The 23,527-nt window shown below is 39.1% G+C and overlaps 1 protein-coding gene across 1 annotated transcript in view; it reads right to left on the reverse strand.

The window, feature by feature from the left end:
- clic4 (chloride intracellular channel 4) overlaps nucleotides 1-23,527 on the reverse strand; it is a 142,021-nt gene that overhangs the window by 53,277 nt on the left and 65,217 nt on the right. Inside the window, exon 2 of the mRNA XM_028818596.2 lies at nucleotides 14,648-14,757. Within this exon, the coding sequence (XP_028674429.1) occupies nucleotides 14,648-14,757 (110 nt within the window). The remainder of the gene's footprint in view (nucleotides 1-14,647; nucleotides 14,758-23,527) is intronic.

The following is a 23,527-nucleotide window of genomic DNA, read 5'->3' on the forward strand; positions in this document are numbered from 1 at the left end:
CTGAAGCCCCTCCCTAAAAAAGTCACACATAATGTATTTCATGATAAGGAGGGAAAAAAGTAAAAGTAATGACTGCGTGGTAAGTATTAAATAAAACAAGAATGGCTGTGAAGGAGAACTCCAATGAAAGACATGCTATACATCCCACTTGAGATGGTTTCTGAACCCTTGGATAGTCATGAGGTCACTGTCAAAGATGGTGAACATGAGTGCAGAAACTTTTAATAATCAGTGTTTTACTGCAGTACTAGTAACTTAATTAATTAAAAGAAACTCTGAATTACCATAGGCCAGCCTAACTCAGGGTGTTCATAAGAAATGTAATAATTCACTTAATGAGGCAGAAGTATATGACAAGCAAGAATAGCTGCAACCGATATTTGAAATATTAAAATGTGTGCCTCAATTTAAATGTTTAAAGTCAAAATGCTCTTAATTATAATGGAAATCTGTAATTTCTCCCCCTTTGATAGAGGTCCACAGAGGGCTAGATCCCTAGTAAAGGATTAAAACTGTTGGCTAAGGATCAGCACTGGAATCTGGGGGGTTTCTGGCTCACTGCCTTTAACCTGGAAATTGCTCCAAGGGCACTGTATAATGGCTGACACTGAATTTTGACCCCCAAAGGTCTAGAGGAAAGACATATATCAAAAAATCGTATTTGTAACCACTGACCTTGAAATAGTCTACAATGATACCCTACATTCTTATATTTTAAATTTGCCATTTCTAACCTTCTAGGAGTGGACCACCAGTAAAAAATTAAACATCAAAAATATTATATTTGTGATCAGCTACCTTGAAACAGCATAAAACGACACTCTGCATGCCTGTATTACTGATCCCCTTTTTTTTGATATTTTGTGAAAAGGAGTCACATTGACCCTTTCGCAACCCATTAGAGAGTGAAACAGTGGGGTTGGTTGATTCACAACTTCAAGTCCTTCTGATCATTCCACTGAAGACACCTACTGCTTTACTCTTTATCATAAGGGTGTGGTTTCCTTCACAAACATTTGGTCCAAAAATGGCTTACAAAGTAAGATTTTTCAGATCTAGAGGGCCAAAAATAGGGGGGAAGCACAACAAGCTTGACATCTTGCACAACTAGACATCAAGACGAGTCTAACAGTATATCATATGTTGGGGTTTTCTTGTACCAGTGAGTTAGGAGGCAATAGGCAAACGAAAACTGAAGTGATCTCAAACAGTTCGTATGTAATTCTGAGCATAATTTCTAAACAGAAAAGGCAAGCGCATAACAAGTGCAAGACATGTGTCTAGTGAAGTGACTAGGCAATGATCCACTGTTCACAGACTTCAGTCCATACAGGTGTCATGTGAATATGTGCAGCTGTGTCTCAGATTTCTGACAGTGACAGGCCTACTGGATGTGAGAATGTTTAAAGCATCTCAGGTACAGGTTGGATTAAAGACTGCTGTTGCCTTCCATTCAGTGAATTTCTGGATTTTTGGATGAATAACTTCTAGTTGTGCCTACTCTTTACAATGGGTGCTTCTGAGCAACTAATTAGACTTTCTAAATAGCCATTTTCAACTAGAAGAGATGGGGGTATATAGGGATTTGATATCTGGTAAGAACAGAGAATATCTTGCTACATGCACAGCATGGGTGGAGCCACTTATTTAAGAAAATGAATTGTGCAATAAGTGGCTAGGGGAAGGAAATGTACTCTACCAGTTTAATAGAGGTTCATATAATGGGGATTTGGGACTAATTCACTTAGGTTTATGATTTTGGAGAATACAAGTTGTATAAACAAGGAAATATACAATATGCCGTGGTCAAGGTGCTCAATGAATGAAGCATTCAATCAGTTTTGTATGTCACAAATGAGTAACATAACATATTATATTAAAGGAAGATATAGGAAAGAAACTGAACACTTTAAAATAATATGTGTTACTGTTCTTGTTGAGCATATTGATCTGGCAACATTTTACACCGGGTGCCCTTCCTGATGTAACCCTCCCCATTTATCTGGGCTTGGAACCAGCACGAAGAAACACACTGGTTTGTGTATCCCACACAACTGAGGTCAGCTCAGGTTGGACGGTTTGGAGGCAAAGACAGAGAGGTGTTGGTTTAGACATGTGCAAAGGAGAGATGCTGGGTATATTGGGAGAAAGATGCTAAGGATAGAGCTTCCAGGCCAGAGGAAAAGAGGAAGGCCTAAGAGAAGGTTTATGGATGTGGTGAGAGAGAGCATGCGGGTGATGGGTGTAACAGAATAAGATGCAGAGGACAGGAAGATATGGAATATGATGATCCGCTGTGGTTACCCCTAACAGGAGCAGCTGAAAGACGACGAAGAAGGTCAGTTCTTGTTGAGCTACAATCAGTCTCTCAACAGCCTGACTCCTGAAGATACAAATTATTACTCATATAGCATTGTTATCATTCTGCATTGCAGGTTTTTATCATTGTTTGCTCTGTTCATTTTGTTACAATAAAGCTTATAGTACAATGGATGTGTAATCATCATTACATTCTACCCCAGCAACTGTTCTGTGAAAGAAAAAAGTGCTGTCATGAATGACAGATGGGCCAGGTGTTTTGCAGTAGCCTCCATTCAATGAGATCCTACTAACCAGTGTTCAGGTCATTATTCAACAATACACGTGCAAGCTCCGCTAAGCAAAGAGCTCAGTCAGCAAACAGTGAAAATCTTCTTGCAATTTTTATACAGAGGATCTAATTAGTTGCTTAACCTCAGGACCCTGCTGCCTGAAGTAGCACGAGGTGACAGGAATCCTACCCTTTCCCGGTAATGACAAACAGAAGCACACTTCAGTAAATTGAAAGCAAGAAAAAATACTATATTAGATATCCTAAATTGTGCCCAGATATTCTGTATACTCTGTTCTATTACTCTGTTAGTATGTTTCTCTGTTCATCTAATAAGATTAAAGGTTGTCACATTAATTATTTGGGAATGTAGCACAGAGGTTATTTCGTTCCTGTTTAGGTCACTTCTGGCATGTAGTTTGCATATTCTACCTGTAATCATGAGAGCTTTCTCCATGTCTATAGTTTTCTTTCAGATCTCAAAAACAAGTACAGTGGGACCTCGGTTCACGACCATAATTCTTTCCAAAACTCTGGTCGTAACCCGATTTGGTCATGACCCGAAGTAATTTCCCCCATAGGATTGTATGTAAATACAATCAATCCGTTCCAGACCGTACGAACTGTATGTAAATATATTTTTTAAGCATAAAAATGGTTAATTATACCATAGAATGCACAGTGTAATAGTAAACTAATGTAAAAAGTAACATTACAGAGTTACATTATAAAGTTACAATGTTTCAAACAACATTGAATAACACTGAGACAAACACCCTGGCTCTCTGCTCAGCTGCACTCTCTCTCTCTCTCTCTCTCTCTCTCTCTCTCTCTCTCTCTCTCTCTCTCTCTCTCTCTCTCTCTCTCTCTCTCTCTCTCTCTCTCTCTCTCTCTCTCTCTCTCTCTCTCTCTCTCTCTCTCTCTCTCTCTCTCTCTCTCTCTCTCTCTCTCTCTCTCTCTCTCTCTCTCTCTCTCTCTCTCTCTCTCTCTCTCTCTCTCTCTCTCTCTCTCTCTCTCTCTCTCTCAAGGGAGCTGTGGACCCGCTATACCACAGGAGGAGGCTGGGTTGAGAGGAGGTTACAGTTTTGAGGGAGAGTCCCTCTACGTGATGCACCTAGAACAATGTACAGTACAGGGAGAGACTGAACACGTGTGGAAATCATCGGCACGCACAAACTGAAAGGGAAACTGGCTTGTTCGTATACCGAGTGTGTGGTCGTGAACAGATGCAAAAGTTTGGCGAACTTTTTGGTCGTAACCTCATTTGTACGTATTCCGAGACGTTCGTGAACCGAGGTTCCACTCTTGATGTATTACTCATTCCAACCATGGAGCCTCAAAAACAGGCTTATAAGTAGTGTAGCCTAGTAGCGGCTTAGCTGCACTATAAAGCAGAGACTGGCATGTTCACCTCAGACTGCTAATTTCACAAACTCTAGCTCCGTCCACATTTTGTGTTTTCATTTAAAAATGCATACATTTGTCTATTTTTTGCTTTTCAACCACACTACCCTATCATTTTCAGCTCCTGAAAGGAAGACTTTTAAAAATACTTTCCAGAGTGCTATACTTCTGAAAACATAGTGTCAGTATTTTGGTGTGGATAGGTGTAAACTAAACTCAGTTTTCCCAAAAACAACACCCTAATCTCGCTTTGATTAGTTTGTGCTGATTTCGTGGCCCTTCTATAATTGGATCCTGCTCATTATGACAGCATATTCCCTGATTGGTCACCCTTCACAGAAGAAAAACATTTTCCAACATAATGGGCATAAAAGAGTTGCTTTACATGGCACTTGTTGTGCAGAATGTAAATTGTGTTTTATAAAGTCTGAATGCTGCATACACTCATAAAAACAAACTTACTTTCTGGTTGTTACAGTTCTGCAATGAACTGTGGAACATTGCCGTTGTAGTAAAACATTTAGAGCCCCGTGAAAATCAGATTGTAAATAACTCAGATGATAATCATGGTTTATTACTTCAACCTAATCTGTTCAGTAAGGAGGAGCACAATCTGCAGCAAAATTATTAAGAAGGTGCCTAACAAAGTGAATGGGTGTAGAATTCAGCCAAGCTCACAATATACAGTACAAGGACAGAGACAGACACGAAAGCTCAATGCAGTACGAAGATATAGACAGACATATCGATTTATTTATTTATTGAGTTAGTTTTTCAAATGTTGTTTGGTATAAGATGCACTCTGAATGCTGCAGACTGCCTATAATTTTTGAATGAACATAATACTGAACACCTTTTTTAAGTGTTACATTAACATTTCCTTTATTTTTACTTAATGACAAGATAAATGTCTCTAGTTTTGAAGACTGTTACTTTCAATTGTAATTGGAGCATGAATTTGACACAGGAGAAATTTGCTCCGTCTCCTTAAAACAATTCTTTCTTACTCTATGCTGTGAATGTGCTATCAGAGTCCTGATCATTTTCAAAGCACGTAAAACACAAGGGAATCTGACTTTCATAGGTTCTGAATTTTTCACTACAAGGAGTTTACCACTGATATGTGCATGCTCAGTTTGGGCGAAGGTCTACATCATGTGCGTTTGTGGGCGTTCAAGTATAAAGAGGGATCCTTTTGTAAATGATGGAAAAAAAAACTCCTGTGCACAGAGAGATTACTTTTGTTCAAAAACTGTTTTAAATTGAAAATGTGTTAGTGTGGATGTAACCTCAGTTCGGGGGACCCCATGTAGCTACAGGTTTTTCTTCAACCTAACTTCTCTTTTTAGTTGAGTTCTTAGCCTAATTAAGCAAGCTGTTTTTACCAGTTTCAATGTAGAAATTGCAAAATTAAGTCTGATAATTTATGTATGCTATATGTGTTTTTTGAACTTGGTTTTTAAGACTTTCACCATCATTAAGATTTTCATTCTGCCTTACCAGCTGTTGTGTTTGTTTTACTAATGAGCACCTTAGTGGGTTTGATGCTGAAGAAGTCACAGCCTTTCAGCATTCATTGACTTTTCCATGGTTGTCTGATCTGCTCGCTGTAATTGTTATTATTACAATATAATTAAGGGAACAAAATACACAAAAAGAAATTAAAAATTAATAGGAAAAAAACAAAACAGATTAAAAACATTTAAAGCTAAAGCAAAATACAATTATTTGTAAATGTCTTATAAATGTAAAAATCACACTACTGTGCTTTTCTAAATGCAGAATAAAAGAAGAGAAAAAAAAGACCAGCTAATTAAATTAAATCAATTTGAGGTAAAATGACAGATTGTGGAACCGGTTGAAACAAAACTTTACAGCCACATGTGGGGTCCTTAGGACTGAGTTTGAGAACAATGGTTGTAGAATATTTCAAATGCTGTGTGCCATGAAATGCACTATGTAAAATTAATATTGGTGCCAAAAGATTGTTATGTCAGGACCTGATTTTCAATTGCTATAAAGGAATGATTCCTCACTAGTATTAGAAAAAATGAGGGTCATTTTATTGGTTAGGAAGACATTTTATAAAAGTGATATTATCATTATGACTTCCTTATTTACATTATCTTACCACATGAACTTACATTTTATAGTTGTGCTCATACATTTACATACCCAGGCAGAATTTGTTAAATATTGGCCATTCTTTGGAAAATAAGTAATCATGAAGAAAAAGCTTTCCTTTTAATTAGGGAGTGAGCTCAGGCAAAGCAACTTATTATCACACAATTGTTTGTGCCCGTTTTAAATCTTAATGATAACTGAATTCATCCAAATGGGCCTGATCAAAAGTTGACATACCCTTGAATGTTGGAGCTGATAGTACACACAAGTTAACACACACAGGTTCAAATTAAGGTAGATAAACTTCTTTGATTGCAATTAGTGCCTGCGTACAAATAGTCAATTTAAATTCATACAGAGGTGTACTGACTTTGCTGGATACCGAGCCATGGTGAAAGCAAAAAAACAGTCAAAGGACCTGTGAGAAAAGGTTGCTGAATTGTATAAATCAGGAGAAGGATATGAAAAGATATGCAGAGATCTGAAAGTATCTGTCAGTAGTGTTCAAACTCTGATAAAAAAGTGAAATGTTAAGGGTTCTGTTGTTACCAAGTCATGGTTAGGTAGACCAACCAAGATTTCAGCCACAACTGCCAGGATCATTTGTCAAGATGCCAGGAGAAACCCACAAGGCACTTCAGCTGAAATGCAGGCGAGATCCACCGAAACTCAGTTAGACTCCAGTAGGAAGAACCCCAACACATCCATTGGCAGTGATGTCTTTGCTAAATTACAGGCCTTCCAGTTTTCAATACACTTTGGCAGCACTTTTAAGCAATGCACTCCTCTAGCCCATAAGGTCATGGCAGATTGTAGTCCCACTAGACATAATAATCAGCAAGAACTGCTTCTGCCAATATCTTGCTGGGAAGATTTAATTTGACCACTACTAGTCCCCTAAGACCCCTCTCTGTATCACCCTGGTGCCTCCGGAGTATCAGATTCAAAGACACTATACACCTTCTTTGTTGGTCCCGTTTGCTCAGCTATCAAAGTAGGTTTCTCTTGCTACTTTCTTTCCTCAGGTCTTCTGTTGCCCTTTGTCAAATTAATGTCTTTGTGGCCTTGACAATTCCTGAAATTTCTCTGTGACCTTCAAGACAAACGTAAATGAATCCTGCACCATGACAACACATTGTGGAAAGATCTAAGATAATGTGGCTGACAGATATGAATATGAGGGAGTCTTTACAGGTTCACTGCAATTGCTGGGTCTTCTGCCAGTTAGAGATGCCTTAGCTTATTTGTTCCTGCAAACTCATTCTTTTATTTCTACTGCCAGTCAATAACTCCTCTGTCCATGTTCTAATGAGAAATACTGACATCTTTTAATTGTAGAATGTACGTTTTCCTCCAGTTTTCTAAAGCAGGGGGAAAATCTGACAATAGTCATCCCCCACTTTAGATCAATCCCAAAGCACCTCTTCTCTTCCCTCTTTATCAACAACAAAATTAGCCTTCCACATCCTATTCACCCCCCCCCCATAACTATCTAGCTGCACAGCATAATAAAATCTTCAAAGATTTTTTGAAAATTGTGGTAGGAGTGCACTGCTGAAGTCAAGATGGAGATACCGCAAGAAAGGGAGAGACAGGATGCAAGTCAGGAACGATAAACTCTTTCAGACAGAGGAAATTCCATTAGCAGAAAAGCAGGCGACAGATGCTTGTGACACACTTGCATTTTACTCAGAGTAAAAGGCAAATCTGGTGCGAAACACAAGCAGCAAGGAAGGGCTGGTACTAAAACATAAAGGAAAAGAAAACACAACGTGCTGTCTGTCAGCTGCTGATCCCTGTCAAGGCTTTCTTATTTTATTCTCAAATGGAGTCTGCTTGAAAGCCTCCTTGCCATGAAACAGCTGACTATAGGGTGTTGTTTTTGCTGAGCTAATTACATATTTGTAATACAGAAGCATGTGTTCTATCAATGGGCTGAAGAAGCTTAGCAACAAAAAAGAAGAGGACGGTCCTGAACAATGTTTTAAAAATAGCTTTGAATAGTCACATCAAAAGGATCAATTTCTGCTTTTTATATGTGCCTTTTATGGCAACACCGTTTCAAAATAGTGTATCTAAATATTATTTCAAAATTAACAGTGAAATTGCATTAAAATAGGGACTGTTCTTTCAACTTTCAAAAGAAATTTGTTTTTTTTTTCAGGCCAACATATAACTTGTTCTTCAAGGTCCACTAGGGATCAATATTCTTGATCTGCTTCTCTGATTATTCATAAAGCAGTTAACATCACACAAATCATAATATTGGAAAAAGAAATGAAATACAAAATTTTTTACACATTTGGAATTATTTAATATAATTTTTGTATGACTATTGGGCATTTTTTAAGGTGTTTATTTTTATCATTTTAGTCATGTCATTTCTTTGCCATTCTGAATTGTTAGTAGTAGGTGTGCCCATTTTGGAATTATCTTTATATGTTGTTCATGGTGGCTATACATGTGTCATGTGATACGGAGATGTGATGTACCTTGTCAATGTAGTTCACCTGTGCAAGATGGCGGCACATCACAGTGTAGACAAAAGATAAAAACAAGAAAGATCAATTACGAATGTGAGTTGGGTGCAGGAAAAACAAGCCAGGGATATGAATGTTGTGTTATCATTGTTTAAGATTTTAGTTTTATGATTTGGTTTTGGTGCATTTCTCCGACAATTCTTTTGGCAAGAAATTTGATTATAATTCTGTCACACCAGGTTAGCCTTACCCATCTCTGGTTCTTTTTACTCTCCTAACAATGATAATAAACACCAACTACATCTAGAAACCCAAGTGAACTGCAGTCTGCTTGTTGTCAAGTAGCAACGTTACCACTGCATCACTGTGTTGCACCACTGCCAAATTTCCAGACAAAATCCTGACACTTTGGATAATTGGTATTTGATACTTCTGTATTTGTTGTGGATGTTAACTTAGTCAGCTTTTGACAATAATACACAATGATGAGTGATAACTCAGAAGGTGCCTAACTCAATTGCTATTCTGTAATTGAAATATCCACCCAGAATGATTTGGTAACTGAAAAAGAGAAACATTTTTTATAACTCAAATGATTTTAACTCATGGATTCAGTGTTCCAAGCTCAAATCGCATGCCCAGTCATTACCTTGTGCAGACATTAAATAATCTCCTGTGTCTATGTAGAGAAACATTTTTTATAACTCAAATGATTTTAACTCATGGATTCAGTGTTCCAAGCTCAAATCGCATGCCCAGTCATTACCCTGTGCAGACATTAAATAATCTCCTGTGTCTATGTAAGTTTTCCTTATGACAGGGTGCCTCGAGCGGAGTTCAGGTATTGTATGAAGAAGTCGGGAGTGGCAGAGAAGTACGTAAGAGTTGTACAGGATATGTACGAGGGAAGTGTGACCGCGGTGAGGTCTGCAGTAGGAGTGACAGATGCATTCAACATGGAGGTGGGATTACATCAGGGATCGTCTCTGGGCCCTTTCTTATTTGCAACGGTGATGGACAGGTTGACAGACGAGATTAGACAGGAATCCCCGTGGACTATGATGTTTGCTGATGACATTTTGATCTGTAGCGATAGTAGGGAGCAGGTTGAGGAGACCCTGGAGAGGTGGAGATATGCTCTGGAGAGGAGAGGAATGAAGGTCAGTAGGAACAAGACAGAATACATGTGTGTAAACGAGAGGGTGGTCAGTGGAATGATTGAGGATGCAAGGAGTAGAGTTGGTGAAGGTGGATGACTTTAAATACTTGGGATCAACAGTACAGAGTAATGGAGATTGTGGAAGAGAGGTGAAAAAGAGAGTGCAGGCAGGGTGGAATGGGTGGAGAAGAGTGTCAGGAGTAATTTGTGACAGGCCGGTATGGGGAAGAGTGAAAGGGAAGGTCTACAGGACGGTAGTGAGACCAGCTATGTTACATGGGTTTGAGATGGTGGCACTGACCAGAAAGCAGGAGACAGAGCTGGAGGTGGCAGAGTTAAAGATGCTAAGATTTGCATTGGGGGTGATGAGGATGGACAAGATTAGAAATTAGTACATTAGAGGGTCAGCTCAAGTTGGATGGTTGAGAGACAAAGTCAGAGAGGTGAGATTGCATTGGTTTGGACATGTGCAGAGGAGAGATGCTGGGTATATTGGGAGAAGGATGCTAAGGATAGAGCTGCCAGGCAAGAGGAAAAGAGGAAGGCCAAAGCAAAGGTTTATGGATGTGGTGAGAGAGGGCATGCGGGTGATGGGTGTGACAGAACAATAGGCAGAGGACAGAAAGATAGGGAAAAAGATGATCCGCTGTGGCAACCCCTAACAGGAGCTATGTACGATCTATGTAAGTTTTACTCCCACATCCTCCATAGCATGGGGTTCTGATAACTTGCATGTGAGCTGGTGCTATCATGGACTAATTGATGCCCTGGGCAGGACTTCTTTCTAACTTGTGTATAATGCTGCAAAAATTGGCCCAAGCCCGGCTGTGACTTTGAACTGGATAAAGTAGTTTTGAGAATGCCATTCTGTTTTATTCCACAACAACCACAGAACTAAAATTACATCCTGCACAGGAAAGAATTAAGTTTGGCCTCATGGCAGTACCGCAGTGAGACAGGCCTCGTCAGGAAAGCATACATAAAGGTTCAAGTATACAGGATAGCACTACAAGGGCAAGCTTTAAAGTAGCCCTAACAATTGCTAAAATATTTTACCATAGGAGAGTTAGTTTAAGAATGTCTTTTGGTTGCTGCAGAGCACTTGTGCTGTGATAAAGCTAACATGTTCACAGAAATTTCCCGATCATGTACTGTAATACTGCAACTTGCCATCCTGAAATGTCACCAGACATGACAAAGCCAGGCTACACTTTGGGGGTCATGACCCACCTGGTGTGGATTGTCGTTAAATTGCCTCATGTCATTTTTAAATAAACATAACTGAAATTTTCTGAACTTGTTGCATGAAAGTAGTCCTGCATCAATATAACTACACAGCAGCATTGCAGTCTTCAGCCGGTGAGGTACGCAAGCAGCTGTCAAGTGGTTTGTCAAGCAACATAAAAATTGGTGGAGGAATGGAACTTAAAAAGTACCATTAGTCACACAATGTCAGAGCCCGAGTCTCCACCACCAAGTCTCCACTTTGCTAAGCTTCACTTTATTTCCACCGCTCAGTCTCACAGTTCTCCTGCAGTGGCTGTCCACTCCTGTCTCACTGACATATCCTCGTTCTCCTATTCCATGTCCACTGTCCATACCAATTCATACCCGCGGGATCTGAGGTAACTGTATGTGCCGATCCATGCAAAACTGACAGACTTTTGTGAAAAAGGGTGTCTCAGTGCTGTCATTCTCACCCCCTCATTGCAGTCTCTCAGGTCCAGTCAGAAAACATTACATTTTTAGTTTTGGTAGACTTGTTTGGTGTACCATCATTTTTAAAACAGTCTTGGAAATTGGCAGATTACTGCAGAAGAATATACAATGAGGAACACAGACAAAAGCTACCAATTATTATTAATAATAAAATACACATATCTAACATCGATTCTAAATTGGCCCTAGTGTGTGCTTGGTGTGTGGGTGTGTTTGTGTGTGTCCTGCGGTGGGTTGGCACCCTGCCCAGGATTGGTTCCCTGCCTTGTGCCCTGTGTTGGCTGGGATTGGCTCCAGCAGACCCCCGTGACCCTGTGTTCGGATTCAGCGGGTTGGAAAATGGATGGATGGACATATCTAACATTTCATTTTAACATTTTATAATATTAATCAACAGTGGAAAGCTTTGTTTTGCCAAAGTTGGTCAACCTTCATCCTTCCTTTAAAAATAAATACATTTAAAGGCTGAAGGTACAAGTAGAAGTTCACAGCCATGAAAAAGGCTCAGCCTTTAAATTGACTTGGAAACATCCATCCATCCATCCATCCATCCATCCATTTTCCAACCCGCTGAATTCCGAACACAGGGTCACAGTGGTCTGCCGGAGCCAATCCCAGCCAACACAGGGCACAAGGCAGGAACCAATCCCGGGCAGGGTGCCAACCCACCGCAGTTGGAAACATTTATAAGTTAATTTTATCTTTTTTTGACAATTAGTTGTATGAAACTTTTTTTTTTTTTAAATCGTAAGTAACTTGTGAGTTATTTTTCTCCTGCTTTTGATTTGGATTCACAATTAACTATAAAATTATTAATAATCTTTTGGTAAAATATATCAAATGCGATATTGGGGTGGGGATTCTGTTTAAGAAAAATGATCTTGATTTGTGCCTAGTAAGAGTTCAGTACTTAACAGTTTAAGAAAAAAGTGGTGGTACTACATAACATTTCAGGTTGAGCCCCCCCCAGTCTAAAAATGTCACATGATATTTGATGACGTACTGTATGTGTCAATAGTCTGCTATAGTTAAGTATTTGCTTTGAATGCTAGGTCCACTGTTATCCAAAATCATGGTGTGTGACTGCTGTTAGGAGTAACCAAGATTAAAGATCATGCTCCACATCGCAGCTTTGGGTTTAGATTAGTGGGAGCCCTGATAAATTGGAAAGTGGGCAAAACATGTGGGTTGTTTCTGTATATGGTGGCAAAGGCTGCATTTTTATCTTTTAAATGAAAAGAACAGAGAGTGCCCACCGATAACTGCTGGCATGGATGACGGGTGAACTTTCAATGCAGCAATCAATCAAATCAGGACACTTCCCACTTATAAAACTGTAAACTGCATAGGCATTTCCAAATTTAGAATTATGCCCTTCGGGAACAGCATACTGCAGTCATTAATGCAGTACTGACAGAAATCTGAAAACTGAAGAGAGGTATAAAAAGTAAATCTCCCATGAGAATGTCAAATCAAGAGCATAAATAGTTTCCTGTTACTTTCTTGGGAGTTACACCTAACATAAGTGTCTTTTTGATTCCATTGTGATGTGGAAGTTCAAACAGAAAACAGGCTACTAGACATAAATAATTAAATAAGCCAAGAAGAACTTAGACAATATTGTGTTATTCACTCACTCATATCAAAGTTACAGATGAAGGGCTGATAAAATCAAATTTAAAAACACAATAAAGCAGAAAATCAGACACAGGGTGAGTACTTAGTATGGCACTGTAAATGTAAAGTTGCCTGATCTCTATATCTTTATTATAAATTACTTTATGCCTCGATAAAACTGGCTGCATTAAAGCTCTTAAACTTTTTACAAGACAGTGATCAATATAGAGTGAAGGCACACTCACACCCCTCTGCAAAAAGCAGGAACAAATAACCATAAACAAACAATGAGCTCACCATAAGGCAGTTATAAATGTAACTGAAGGGCATGTGATTTCTGGTTTCAGTGCAAAAATACACACTGTGTGTGTTCAATTGTATGAAATAATGAGTGGGCTTTAGTCAGCAGTAAGAAACTTTTGCTGTGTTCAACTGACAGTGAAAGACAAAGCAGTTGTTGTAAAGTAAACCAGAACACCTGAATAAATCATAAAACTGTTTCTTTATGTTTGTATTCTTAATATTTGCAGGCCTTTTCAGGTTCTGATGACACTTGTGTATGAAGAGTTGATAGATGGCCTGATGATATATTGTAAGACTATGAAGAAAATTGTTTTTGCCAGCTACAGTAAATCAACGCATATAAAGTATGTGAGATTTCCACAGTTACTCCATGTATAGACACAAACCATTCTGCGAAAGAAGCAAAACCTCTGATGGCATCAGTTGCATTAAAAATGCTAGTAGATGACTAGGACTAAGGCTACAGGCCTGGCAGCTTGGGGGCACCACTGTACAAAGTGGGAAAGCATTTTGTTGAAGATAATGGGTTTGCATCTTACATGAAGGAATGTGTGTGAATGCAACCAGGTAACTATGGGCCTTAGAGGAAGGTAAAGGTTGTTCTTGTGGTGTGGTGGGAACCAATTAAATTCAATACCACCACAGAAAGGCGGAAGAGGACGTAAAATGAATAGTCCACTCTAGAAGCCAGCCCATACTGTTGTCTTTTGATTTCTACATTTTTTAAACCTTTGACTTCAACTCTAAAGTTGCATTTAGCATGTTCTGGAAATGGCTGGATGTTAAGTAAATGTTTTTATTTTTTTCCCTAGCATGACTTCAGTTCTGGCAGTACAATCTTCTTATAAAATCATTTTAATAAACATTCTCTATGACACCTTGAAGTCAAACTAAGATACGAAAAAGACTGCTTACAATGACTGACATTTGGTTTTGAATACTGATACCAATTCCTTAAAAGTAACAAGGCAAGAACCAGTCCATGTTTGACAAAAATCATGCCCATACCCACTCTAAATTAATATATACTAACTTCTCTTGAATAAAAGCACATACAGACATAAGGAGAATATGGTAAGTTCACATAGACAGTAAGCAGGAGTGATATTCAAGGATGCTGGATCTGTGAAGGCAGCAGTGTTAATCACTGTGCCACCAAACTGCTCTTTCTAAAAGATTACATCATCACAAGTGGTAGCCACTAGGATTTTAAACACACCAAATAAAATCTGCGATATAATGAAGCCCCACCTCTTGAGGTCAACGGTGGTGACATTAAAAACAACTCCTTTCAGCCACAGAATCATGAAGAGCCTCTGCGAGAAAGGACAGTTCCCAATGCTCTCTCCATCACTGCCAGCCTGTAAACAGAGCAAAGCAGTAAAGACGATCAATGAGTGGATAATAGAGACATCAATTGTGAGACAAAGTCAGAAAATTAACAATAAAGGCAAAGATTATATCTAGAACCTGGTCTGCATAATAATCAAAAAGCATGTTAAAGTGCAAAAAAAATGTCTACTACACTCACAATACATTTTTATTTTTTTCTGTGACTTATTTGCACAATAATTGCTGTAGAGTGATCATATTTTGAAGCTCATTATTGTTTCAGGTGGCTATTCATAATGGTAACCATCCAAAATGTAGGTAGGTGCACCCAACATTCGACCAAATTACCCGACGCTCCACCAAAAATAACACATGGTTTCCTTAAGTCTTACTGATGACTCGAGAGACAGAGACTACAAGAGGCAGCTCTAGCCTGGTGTCCCTGGAACAAACATTGGAGTGAAAGAGATCCAAAAAAGTGGTTGAAAGATACCCTGGTCTGAAACCAGGTATGCATGGAGTCAGGAGAACTAGTGGAAACCGCTTGACTAGAAAGAAAACAGAGATGAAGGCGAGCGAAACAAAAGGTAAAGGGTGTGATTGGTGCTTTAGGCACAGTTCAGTGATGTAGAAAAGTGGAAACCACTCGATGATCAGAGACATCAAGTTTGTTTTATGAAGGCTCACAGTTGAATCCGTTACTTTTCTTTATTTATCCCATTCCCTTTCATTATATTATTTATTAATAAACTTGATGCAATAATAATGTCCTGGAGTGGCCTAATCTGAGTCCAGGGGCGGAAATGTGAGCACAAAAATATTCTGATGCACAAAACCGTGTGTAAGCCAAGTTCTGCACACTCACGCTCCAAAAATCTAGGTCAGCATGAAATGTAGCGCATGTGCACACACCTACCGCCCCATCCTGAGTCCTCCCAGAATTTCACATATTTTAATATGCAAATCAATATAAATATTACCTTCCGTTCAGTGATTGGTTAAAAGACAATGGCAAAAGCACATGAAAAAAAGAAGAATTTCAGCAAATGTGAAGTGGAGACATGGAAAAACACTATTTGCTGGCTTAAGCAGTGGTATAAGCAACAAAAGTGTGGCAGAGACAGTCGAAAGTTCAAGTTCAGAAAGTCACACAGTGTCTAAATAAAAAAGATGTGGTCAGATATCGCATTCGACGTGAAAAGGCGTTTGCCGTGTTTATTCTGGCAGTGGTATAAGCAACAAAAGTGTGGCAGAGACAGTCGAAAGTTCAAGTTCAGAAAGTCACACAGTGTCTAAATAAAAAAGATGTGGTCAGATATCGCATTCGACGTGAAAAGGCGTTTGCCGTGTTTATTCTGTTTCAGACAGTATTACAAACGCTGACCCACCATGCGATGGTCAGGCGGTGATGGTGCTGCTGTGCCGAGTACGTCTTTGGGCACTGGCTGCACATACACCTCTGCCTTGGAAACCACTGGGCAATCATCTGGCTGTGTGGAGACACGCTGTTCTGAGTCACAAAATGCAATACTGGATTCTGTAAGAGATTTGGCCAGTGAACTAAGCAATATAAGGGTTGTACTATGTGATATTGACCACAAATTAAATGAATTGTTTAAAAAATAAATGCTGCATCTGATCACCTGTTTTTACATTCTTCTAATTACATTCAAATGAAGTTGTAATGCTGTCCTGATTTGACTGATCATTTGGTGGGTCAGTGTCAGGTTTCATCATATTGCATCACTTCGGGTACAGGCAAGCCACAATTGTATGCCACAGTATATATGCAGCATGCTACATGCTTGCACAATGTGACACACGTTCTGTGCACTACAGAGCAGCATATTAATAGAGTGGAAATGCTTTCTATTTACAGAAGCAAATTCATTCTTTGAAGGCACCTGAAGGTGTCGGCATTGGGAGTCACAACAGACAGATTCTCTGCTCTTTATCCTTAAAAGGACTGCTTGCCTTTTGCCACAGTAGTTGGAAAAAGCTGCAATTTTTACAGGTTCTCCAGCTATATATGATGTAATGCCAGCTCATTCTTTTAGTGATTCATCCCTGGTTGATGTAACTTGTCCAGCACCGTTGCAATAGCAATGTGTGTGCAGTTGACCACTCTGATTACATTTGGGAAACTGGATGCTGCTGTGAATTGCACTTTGATGTTTCCCAGTTCAACCACAGTGTAAGGAAATCTTATATTTCTGGATAACAAGTGGATAATACCATCCTATACAGCTGGCATGGTGCAACTCAGTAATGACTGAGAAATGCCCGATCATTCAGCAAGTTCACATTGAAAAGCTCCTGTGGCTAAAAACCCGAGAGTGGACAGAACTTACAAAAAAGCAGGAAGAGCACAATTCCCCAAAGTCTGCCTTTATAAAGCTGATGTCAGTTCAGCACATAGCTACAAGAGGATATCAACTTAGAAGCCAGTCATCATCATCTATAAATATGCACTCTCTTCTAATTCTTCCATTTATGATGTCTTCTAACAACGCTAAAGCAGCCATGGTATTTGGAATAGTTCGGCCATTCCGGGCACCATTATATTGTTAAAGAATGATTACAATAAAGTGAATTAAATTTGTAAATGATATACAATTAATTTTGGTATATTTGATAAAACCCATATCATAGATGTAAATCTAAAAAAGAAAAGCAGACCATAGAAACAGTACCGCTGCTTTAATGCTGGGTGCTGCCAGTTTGTAAAACCGAGCAGAAACTTATGTACACAAGGGGGAGGCTACCGTGAAAATGTGTGTGGCTTTACGCCAAGTTTAGTTTAGTTTTTATACATCTCGAAGTGAGCATGGAAATGGGTATACGCAACAATTTTGTGTGTACACACCGTTTATACATGAGGCCCCAGGTCTCGATTCAATTCATAGCTACAGTCTATCTTGCCTAAAGAAGGGGTCTGAGTTGCTTCGAAAGCTTGCATATTATAATCTTTTTAGTTAGCCAATAAAAGATTTCATTTTGCTTGACTTCTTCTAACACCGCTAAAGCAGCCATGGTATTTGGAATAGTTTGGCCATTCCGGGCACCATTATATTGTTAAAGAATGATTACAATAAAGTGAATTAAATTTGTAAATGATATACAATTAATTTTGGTGTATTTGATAAAACCCATATCATAGATGTAAATCTAAAAAAGAAAAGCAGACAATAGAAACAGTACCACTGCTTTAATGTTGGGTGCTGCCAGTTTGTAAAACCGAGCAGAAACGTATGTACGCAAGGAGGAGGCTACCGTGAAAATGTGTTTGGCTTTACGCCAAGTTTAGTTTAGTTTTTATACATCTCAAAGTGAGCATGGAAATGGGTATATGCAACAATTTTGTGCGTACACACCGTTTATACATGAGGCCCCAGGTCTCGATTCAATTCATAGCTACAGTCTATCTTGCCTAAAGAAGGGGTCTGAGTTGCTTCGAAAGCTTGCATATTGTAATCTTTTTAGTTAGCCAATAAAAGATTTCATTTTGCTTGACTTCTTCATTGCACCCATAATGGCTAACACAGTACAACACCCTATTGACTAGACCTGAAAATGGCTGTTCACTCACAATCTATATGCAACCTGACAGAGCCTAAGCAGTTCTGCAAAGAAAAATGGGGAAAAGTTACAGTGTCCAGATGTGCAAAGCTGACAGAGACCTGTGCATCTACTAAATACTGGCTTGAAGGGAGTGAATACTTGTGCGATCATTGGTTTGATTTAGAAATGTGACACTCAGTGAGCCATCTAATTGTTCCCACCAAGATTTTAAAAAAATTCACTCATGGTTCGTCTCCAACCATATATATTATATGTCTGGCTTCAGCGAGAATAACAGACACTGTATAATTCCACTAGCATCGTTACAAAGAAAGCAGCTGGGCTACTCTGTTCCTCCAAAATCTGAGCTTGATACAACTGAACTTAAGATTTGGACTAGCCTAGTTTTCATAAAATTCTTATGCCAGTCTAAACATGGAGAAGAAAACATGAATATAATATAGACCAGTAAATCACAGGAAATTTCTGTAAAGCTAGGTTTTAACTAAGCAAGGGTGATAGAGAATGTACCAGTTTTCAAACAGTTTATGAAATGTTTTTTAACAAATAATCTCAGATGGAACAGTCTAAGAACAGAGTGCAAATTTCAAATAAACATAAATGATCAGTTGCAAAGTCAAGGCACATCTCCTAGGCCAGACAAAGTGTGAAAGTAAAAAGTGTCTTGAGAGACAGCTTGCAATATTCTGGGTGTAGGCCTGGAGTTCTCCACTGTCAAGGAAAAAAGGCAAACCTACAGATTTTAGTTAATAATACAGTACAGTCCTCTAATCATGTCATTTCTGTGTCCCACCCAGCTGCACATTGGGTTTGTCCTGCAGTACCAGCCCACACTGTGAGAGCATGGCATAAAGCCTACTGATCGTCTATTTGTAGTCTAGCTTCATTCTCAGCAATGCAGTGCTCTACTATTCTATAAATAAATGGAGTGGACATTCCACAAAGGTTCAAATAACTGGAGAAAGTATCATTATTGGATCAGACTGCATCAAGTGACAACACAAGGGAATATAAAATTCTACTTTATCCTAAATTGGTTACTGGCAAATGACAATCATGCAGGGTGACCACTCCAGGTGGAGAAGTTCAGGGAATTTCCACCATATACAGGCAGTAGTCAGAGAAGACTAAAAAAAGCAAATACAGAGAGGGGAACGTAGAAACAAAGTCGCTTTTGATGTTTAATATATGTCAAGGCACTGGGAATGAAACAATGGCATAAAATTACACAACTGTAGGAATGGGTTGTGCACCAGTAGGTAATTTATCTTATGGAATAACTAGCAAAAAACACAGAGGGCAGACAGTAATAGTGCTGTTTTTTGGTGGTGGTGTTGGGCTGAATAAGGTTCTGCCCGGGTTTTATTTAAAGGAATGGTTTAAATGTTTTTTGTTTAAAAACTGCAATTTTTTTATTTAAACAAACAGTGCACACATATTTTTCTTTATTTAAATAAACACTGCACGTATTTCTTTAAACAATTCAAATTATTTCACTACCAATGACAGCCAATAGAATATGCAGAAGTATAAATTACTTTTTTTTTTATTTAAAGAAATCATGCATTTTTTTTACACAAAGAGTGCCAATTTATATTTAAACAAACACTTCACTGCAAAGACTAACCAAAAAAATAAAAGGCTACAATGAAAATGAATGGATCATAAAAGTCATGGTCCCGATTTGGAAGAAGTGAAAGGTAACAACACAGCAAAAGTACTGTGGTGACTGTGTTTTACTGGAGTCTGTAAATTGATCATGTTTGAGAATTCAGTGACTACTGTGACAGATACGGGGCGCCACCAAACCCTGGACACAAATAACACAAATACAGTCACATGTTCAAAACATATTTTTGTAAAAATACATTACAAAGGTTTCTTCAAATTACAAACAAAATTTCCTCCTTCTCTTCTCTCTCTGTCCAACTCCCTCCAGTGAATGTTGCCTTCCTTCCTCCCAACTCTAACTTCACTGGAGGAGTCTGGACAACTTCTTTTTATGTCAGAACCTGGAACACTTCCAGTGCCAGGGCATAGCACTTCCACATCAAACAGAAGCCCCGAAAAAAAGGTGTCATTAACCTTCGTAGCACCCCTTGGTGACACCCACAGGACCCAACAGGGCTGACTCACAACACTACAGCTCCCATCACACTCTGCTGGTGTCTACATGGTTACTGAGGTCCTGGGATGCTGCCATCTACTGGATGAGGGCATAAAAATATTCCGAAATAGAAGCGTACTCTACTTCCACTGCTCCTTTGTTTTGTCCTCTGGATGGAATGCTAGTCCATTGCTGTCCTTCCATTTCAGCTTCTCTTCTCAGTAAAGGTCCCCCTATTCTCTGTGGCAGGATTCCAGATAATCCCGCATGGCATATACATTCTCTTTTTTCAAGCAATATCGGCAAACAATATCTTTTAAATTTTCTATCTCTCCTTTACTAGGGATGCTAATATCAGGATTTTTGAGGACCAGTCACTGATTTCATGTTACTATTACTGTATGATTCTGATTTGTTTTATTCTTTTTTATTTTTTTAAGACTAAGGTCCTGCATAACCAGCCATGTTGAAACCTTATTTTCTATATTAAAGTGATTATTTACAATTAAACTGTAGACCACCAGTACATTTTTATTAACAAAATAAAATTCTGTAAGAAAAAGCCAAGTTTATACTTGACACATCTGCAATGGGCACAAGGGCTATGAGGCAAAAATGACGTTACACTTGGAGAAATGCCCACTTGCCTGATCTGCTGTGCACTGTGCACAGAAATTTTTCTAACTACATGGCAATGCGGACAAAACACCGTGTATCAAAAATGATGAATTTCTAGGATAGGCTGGTTACATGTGTGTCAAAATAAGGAATGGAGGGCTGAATATGACGCAACAGTTCATCAATATGCAAGAACCATTGAAAAGCATCTGCTCATCATGCAGGTCTCCCCCAAGAATATTACAATCAACTTTCCTTAACTGTGTTTGGTTACTGGGTCTGACACTCCACCTTTCTCCTCTTCTTTGTCCTGAAGTCAGTAATAGCAGGCACAACTCTTCCTCCACGGGCACAGTCTCACATCTTCTGCTGTGACATTGTTAGCTATGCAACACTGACAAAACATTGTCACTTAGTGACTATGAGACTACCAACATACTGATCGAACAGGACGCAACAAGTATAAATGTGTTTTGGCTACTCACTGCGGTGCAGTCTATATGAAGGGTTTCACATGGTAATTACAAACCAGACTTTATGGTTTAATGACCATAAAATATACTAAAATAAATAAAATCCCCTTGAAGCATACTTTTTTTAAAACTAATAAAATGTGTACATGAAATATTTATCCATAATACACATGCCATAAAAAATAAAATGCTTGTCATTATTACAAACGACAATTCTAATAAAATGTTCCATGTTTATCAAGTATAAATCTAACAAACTTACACATATAATCAATACATTTGTCTCTTAAGCTAAAATACCTATTGCTTACTAAGCAGCAAGGGGAAATTCTTCTTTAGCTAGTCTTTACCTGATTAAAGTGTGTGCCGCTGTACTAAACACAAGCTCACTCACCATCCACAATCAGATATGGAGTGTCCATTTTAATTACAGGACAAAATGAAAAGAAGTGAGCCCATTCTCTTATAATTTCTGCCAAAGATGTACCTCTCTTTTTCTACACTCCAACCTCAGCTGAACAACATATATGTCCGTAGCTCCCCTCCATACACAGGATGATTTCTTAGAATTCCAGTTTCTCAGTTTATTACTCCATTTTCTTTATAGTAAAATGCCAGTATTCCTGGCTTCTTCTTCTTCTTTCGGCTGCTCCCGTTAGGGGTTGCCACAGAGGATCATCTTCTTTCATATCTTTCTGTCCTCTGCATCTTGCTCTGTTACACCCATCACTTGCATGTCCTCTCTCACCACATCCATAAACCTCCTCTTAGGCCTTCCTCTTTTTCTTATGCCTGGCAGCTCTATCCTTAACATCCTTCTCCCAATATACTCAGCATCTCTCCTCTGCACATGTCCAAACCAACACAATCTCACCTCTTTGACTTTTTCTAAACTCATCCACCTTCACCAGCTCTACTCCTTGCATCCTCACCATTTCACTGACCTCCCTCTGATTTGCACACATGTATTCTGTCTTGTTCCTAAAGACCTTCATTCCCCTCCTCTCTAGAGCATATCTCCACCTTTCTAGGGTCTCCTCAACCTGCTCCCTACTATCGCTACAGATCACAATGTCATCAGTAAACATCATAGTCCACGGGGACTCCTGTTTAATCTCGTCTGTCAACCTGTCCATCACCATTGCAAATAAGAAAGGGCTCAGAGCCGATCCCTGATGTAATCCCACCTCTGTCACTCCTACCACAGACCTCACCACGGTCACACTTCCCTCATACATATCCTGTACAACTCTTACATACTTCTCTGCCACTCCCGACTTCTTCATACAATATCACAACTCCTCGAGGCACCTTGTCATATGCTTTCTCCAGGTCCACAAAGACGCAATGCAGCTCCTTCTGGCCTTCTCTATACTTCTCCATCAACACCCTCAGTGCAAACATCACATCTGTGGTGCTATATCTTGGCATGAAACCATACTGCTGCTCACTAATCATCATCTCACTTCTTAACCTAGCTTTCACTACTCTTTCTAATAACTTCATGCTGTGGCTCATCAATTTTATCCCCCTGTAGTCACTACAGTCCTGCACATCCCACTTAGTCTTAAATATCGGCACCAGTGCACTTCTTTTCCACTCATCAGGCATCCTCTCACTTTCCAAGATTCCATTAAACAATGTGGTTAAAAACTCCACTGCCATCTCTCCTAAACACCTCCATGCTTTCACAGGTATATCATCTGGACCAATGACTTTTCCATTCTTCATCCTCTTCATAGTTGTCCTTACTTCCTTCTCGCTAATCAGTTGCACTTCCTGATTCACTATCTCCACATCATCCAACCTCTTCTCTCTCTTGTTCTCTTCATTCATCAGCCTCTCAAAGTACTCTTTCCATCTGCTCAACACACTCTCCCCACTTGTGAGTACATTTCCATCTTTATCCTTTATTACCCTAACCTGCTGCAGATCTTTCCCAGCTTGGTTCCTCTGTCTAGCCAATCGGTACGGGTCCTTTTCTCCCTCCTTAGTGTCTAGCCTCTCACACAACTCATC

The sequence above is a fragment of the Erpetoichthys calabaricus genome, chromosome 14, assembly GCF_900747795.2.
Source record: "Erpetoichthys calabaricus chromosome 14, fErpCal1.3, whole genome shotgun sequence".
Classification (NCBI taxonomy): Eukaryota; Metazoa; Chordata; class Cladistia; order Polypteriformes; family Polypteridae; genus Erpetoichthys; species Erpetoichthys calabaricus.